The 5,540-nt window shown below is 49.3% G+C and overlaps 1 protein-coding gene across 1 annotated transcript in view; it reads right to left on the minus strand.

Moving 5' to 3' along the window:
• Positions 1-3,951: 3,951 nt before the first annotated feature.
• BPIFB6 (BPI fold containing family B, member 6) overlaps positions 3,952-5,540 on the minus strand; it is a gene marked incomplete at its 5' end in the record, with an annotated part of 7,162 nt that continues 5,573 nt past the window's right edge. The window contains 1 exon segment of the mRNA XM_009704285.1: positions 3,952-3,960. Within this exon segment, the coding sequence (XP_009702587.1) occupies positions 3,952-3,960 (9 nt within the window).

Below are 5,540 nucleotides of genomic sequence, written 5' to 3' on the forward strand. Positions count from 1 at the left end.
GCCAAGGGCACCATCTCCACCAAGGAGACCACCAACGACACCATCTCTGTCAAGGAGACCACCAAGGACACCATCTCCGCCAAGGAGACCACCAAGGGCACCGTCTCTGTCGAGGAGACCACCAACGACACCATCTCTGTCGAGGAGACCACCAACGACACCATCTCCACCAAGGACTCTGCCAAGAGGACTGTCTTTTTCAAGGAGACCACTGAGCAGATTGACGCCAGGGCGACCACCTTGAAGCTTCTGGAGGTCACGTTTGGTTAGTGAATCTTTAACACCTGGAAAAAAGGTCACTGTGAGCTGTGTGGGCTCAGCACACAAACACGCTGTGTCAGCCTGGCTGTTCCTTCCCCTCCACCATCCCTCTATTTCCCTCTTTATACCATAGGGGTGGTGGCACCAGCCACTGTAAAGGATCTGAAGTGCCATCTCCAAAGTGCTTTATAAATGCAAATTACCAGCATTGCCTGTACTGCTGAAAGGATCTGGACCAGCTTCTGATTTTCTGAGCATGGTCAAGAGACAGAAAGAGCAGAACTGATCTCAAGAAAAGATAAATCCTGTCTCTTCCATAGACTTACCACCTGCATCCACTTTGTCAACCAAGGACATGGTTCCAAGTCCTTGTGAAGGGATCAGCAGGCTGCAGAGGAGGGAAACAGTCCAGAACCCAGACATCTTCGGTCCTGATAACTGTGGAAAGTGATTGCCATCAGTGCAATGCTGGGACAGTGAGCACAAGCCAGTGGAGGGAGGAAAGAGGAGGAGGGAGGAAAGACAAAGGAAGAGTGCCTGTCAGGGAAGACAAAATCAGAGAGAAAGCTGCTGGCACCTCTCCCACCTCCTCACGGCACCGGTGGGCACAGTAAAACCCTGATGGCACTTTCCTGCAGGAGGAACCAGAACTTCAACAACAGTTGCTCCAAGGACCGACCGTCACAGCAGCCAAGTGAAAAGCAAGGGCTCGTTTGGTTGTTGCCGCTTTAATCCCTCAGCGCCGGTGAGCGGTGCTGGTGACCGATCTGGACAACCTGGGGTGCCTCTGTTCTGCGTGGGAATTTCTCTTAGAAACAAGATCTTGTGTCCCGCATGATGGGAAAACAGGATGTTTCCGACAACATGATTGTCTCTAGTCATGGAAAGAAAAGCAACAGCATCTACACAGGACAAACGCACCAACATATCTAGTAAGGAGAGCATCTCCTTCTTTGGTTGTCATGATCTCTGCACAAACATCAAACTTCTGAGGCTTCCCTCTGCATAAAAGCACCTTTTGCTAGACTTGTAAGAAGGAGAAAATAATTTTTAAAGTTTCAGTATCATGGAAATATTTCTGTGAGACCTACAACTTGAAGTAGCTTTTTTTTTGTTGTTAAGAACCATAATGAACTTCATTGCCCCAAATCTATTTAAATGTAAATAGAACATCAAAAAAGGATCAAAACAAGCGTGAGAGGTCTAATTCACCTTAGCTAAAAATCTGTCTTAGATAATACAGTTATATCAAAAACAATTTCAGTGATAATTGTTTTTGAAAACCATGAAATACCCTTTCTTTTCCAAGGACTGCAAACACAATGAACATGCATGTCTGTTCACGAGAAACTTGTACTGAAAGTCACTGCGCATTTTACTTGTCGCAGCATAATTCAGGCAGGCAGCAGGCAAGAATAACAATTTTTGTTAAAAAGGCAATACACCCAAACATTAAGGTGCTCCTTTGGGAAGCGTTCAGGTTTGCAGAAGCAGACCCTACGAGCACTCTTTCTGAGGAGTAAGTTTGCTCTTACCTGACCAAGCTCTTGAGTGCGAGGCTCTCTCCAGCCGACGTCCCTGTCTTCTGAAGATGACCTGCATCGAGCATCTTCATATATAGAGCTTTACAGCAGGAAAGAGGCAAGCGGTGTCATTGAGGACACCCAGAATACTTGGTGGGGAGCAAAACAAACAACGTATGGTTTCTGTTGACTTCCACTGCAAATATTTCCTTAGAGATGTTAGGAGTTAGGTAAATCATTGAGCAATGACCCATAGGTGCAGAGGCAGACTCGGCCAGCTCTGGGTGCCAGTCCGCACACCGCTGCCTGGTTTGGTACATCATCCTTCCGGGCGTGCTCTTGTGTCACGATGTGGACATGGCTAAAAAGTCATGCCCTGATAAAATACTTCTTTTTCTTCAAATAAAATTGAAGTATTGACTGAAAAATGCATCAAAATACTGTCCAACCTTGCTGTTGAGTACTTCTACAGTTCTCGATGCTGCAGTACTGAGCACTTTACCCTCTCACTAAGCCCATGCAGTGGGGATGTGCCATAAGTTATAGGTGATAAATGAAGGAGCAGGCGGCACCTTTCTCAGCGTAAAGACAGACCGTGGAGACAGTAGCAGAGCTGGATATTCACTGTCCAGGCCAGCAAGACATGCCCAGTGTTCCCATCCCGACTTGCCTACAGACTGTGACCTTACCCAATATTTATCAAAGCCAACAGCACCTGTCCAGTGACCTGAAATGGCTCATAATCCATTTGATAATTGAGGAAAAGGAGGTATTCAATTTGGAAGGAGTAACGACACCATAGCAAATCATATGGATTGGGTGTCATGGCTTTATGGATACCCTGAGCTGACAGACTCTTTGGGGAGACACCATCTGAATTGGAAATGCTGCACTGGCCTGACTAGCATGGTCTTATTTCCAGGTCCACCACCTCTGCCTCAGAGCACTCCCACAGGACCGGAGCTGGGATGCGTTGTCACGGGGAGATACTGTTGAGAGGGTGATGCTGTTGACCACAAAGCCAGGAAGCCCCCAGGCTAGAGCTTGTCAGCTCTGGGTCATTTTGAAGTCCTGGGGGACTGTTGATCCCAGCGTGGGCATATCAAGAGAGGTGGCCTCCCCGCCACACCACCCCGCTCAACAAACGTGCTGCAACTGCCCATGGTCTTCTGCCTCCGCATCGCAGCTCTGTCCAGTCCCCTGCCCTCTCAGATTTCTGGGCAGGTTTTTTCACCGATCACCAGCACCCCACAGGTATGCAGAGCATATATGAGCAGCAGCTCTTCGGGGCAGCAAAAAGAAAGCCCTCCTTGGCGGGCCATAGACCAAACACGGTCCCTGTGTGCTGACCACATCCCGACGTGCACAGCGAAAGCAGTCCATGGTGGAGGGGAAGAGGCATCGGCCAAGGGGACAGCGGTGAACTATTCACTCCTCTGATGTGCTCATTAACCACCGGGGTGGATGGGCTGCTCCCCAGCTCTGAAGAATAATAGTCCAGAAAAATGCTTGCTCAGAGTTAATACTTTCTGCAAACTTGGAAATAAGTATTTCCAGCAGATTAGCCAGCTTTTGTCACACATTAATTCCAGCTTTAAAAAATATCTTAGCTAAAGGCCAAGGAAGGGATGGCGAAGGTGCCAAAGTACTTAAGGAGTTGTCCCTCTCCTTGCAACTTAATCAGCCAGGCACCTCAGGAGCACAAAGCCTTGCTGTCACAGCTAGATCGTGACATTTGATAAGGTGGAAGAGAGAATGAACAAGATGGTATTATGTTATCATCTCTCCTGAATCACTTTGTACTTTGGGCAGTGACTACATGAAACCCAAATTACCATAATGACAGACCTGATAATGGTCAGCACACAGTAAAGGGGCGCTTTGGCACGGCAGAGAATAGCTTCTGAGCAGTGACCTTTCAGGCAGGGCAGTAACTTGGCCTCTGACCAGCTGTTGCTGAATGCAGAGATCTCTAACAATTAAATATCTTGGATAAACCGAAGGCAGATTCCCATAAAGAGAATGACATTGTGATGTCCAGGTCTCGCTAAAGCAACTTTCAAAGCCCCGAGAACACGAAGCTAAATCACTGGGTGAGGACAAAGCAGAACGGACTTGGTCGAAGGGAGAAGAATAGGGCTGATGTGAACAGAGGCTGCTTTGATGCTCAGATCACCTGGAAACGGAGACGTAAGGGCAGGCAGCAGGAGGGACATAGCCCTGAGAAGCGTTAGAGAGCTTGACATGAGCAAGAAGGCAGCAGCAGGCTCTGGCCAGGGCAGGCAAAGTGAAACGTATTAGTCCCTAGTTCTGCTCTGCTCTCCCGTTGATGGCATCATCCAGACATGGCCTTTCTGCCCCAGGAAACCACCTCTGCGGGGACCCCTGGGCCAGGGCTGTCTTGGTTTGCTCTTTCATTCCTCTGGGACCATTAACTGTGAGAGACTGGTACACCCTCTGCTGCTGGGGGGATCAGGGCTGCTGGGGTCCGTGTACATCCCCAGGGGACAACGCTGGTGCCTGCCCACGGCCGAAGGCTGCCCCTCCACCGAGTGCCCCAGGGCATCAGATTCCAGTTACGCGATGGTGTGGCTTGGCAGTGTGGTTAAGTGTTCCATGAAAAATTAACTAGGTGCCCCCTGAGATTTCCAGCCTTGATTTCTCCTAGGAGGGCTGCATAGAGATATTTTGATTCTTCTTTTTTTTTTTTGTTCTTCTTAAGGGAATTCAAACTCAAGCCGTTTGATTGTTTATTAGCTAATGCAAGAACAATAAGAGAAATCTCTTTTTAAAATGTGCTTGGCATTGACAATGTTTGCAGTGAAATGAAGAGAGAAGGCACCATAAACACCAGTCCTCACGGGGAGCTGGTTTTACGGCTGGTTCCCTCCTTGCTTAGGACTCCTGACGAGGACAATTCCTTACAGGCGTTGCAGAACAAACGCCTGCTGGGTCTGGCAGGGCACACAAGAAAACAAATGGAGCTCTCAGAGCCTGCCTCCCAGCGAGATTTTCTCGGGCACAATTTCTTAAAAACACAACGATCTTTACAAAGATATCCTTAATTCTGCACCAGCTACCTGTCACCAGGAAAAAAATGTTCAAATCACGTTGGCTCGAAGAAATCGGGATCGAAGATGTTTGTTGACTTACTAATGACAAGTAATCATCCAGCAATCGGTGAACTACGTGCTTGGGATCAATATCTGCAATGCAGCCGACAAAGCACGATGCTAGGCACCTCTGAAATATTAAAAAACACACGGAGAGGTCTAAATGCCCGTCTCTAACTCATTCCGAGAAGTCCTAATCCCCCCCCAACTGCAGACACACTCCCACTCCCCTCCTCTCGCAGCACGTGCACCCCGGGACGGGGACTGGGGGGGTCCCTTCTCGCACCCCCCTCCTGCAGGGGCTGTGGGTGCTGCACCCCGACGGCAGCCCACGCTGCTGCCTGCGGCACGCCAACGCACACAAGATTTCTGTTGCAGATGTGATTCATCTAGGGACCGGTCCTTTCAAGAAATACGACCTCTGTCCAGATGTGCCCAGCTGGCTCCACCAGACGCACAGCAGGCCAGAGTCTCGTCATGGGGTGACGGGGTCTTTTTACTTCAGCTTGTGGAGTCAAACTATTGAAAAGCCAAGGAAAGAAGAGGAAAGGCCCCAGGCACGCCAGCACCCTTGCTGCTCCCTCTCCCACCCGTTCCTGCTGGGTGCTGGCAGCAGCGGGGGGTTGTAGCCGGCACCCAGGTC

Source organism: Cariama cristata, unplaced genomic scaffold, assembly GCF_000690535.1.
Source record: "Cariama cristata isolate BGI_N322 unplaced genomic scaffold, ASM69053v1 scaffold7127, whole genome shotgun sequence".
NCBI lineage: Eukaryota > Metazoa > Chordata > Aves > Cariamiformes > Cariamidae > Cariama > Cariama cristata.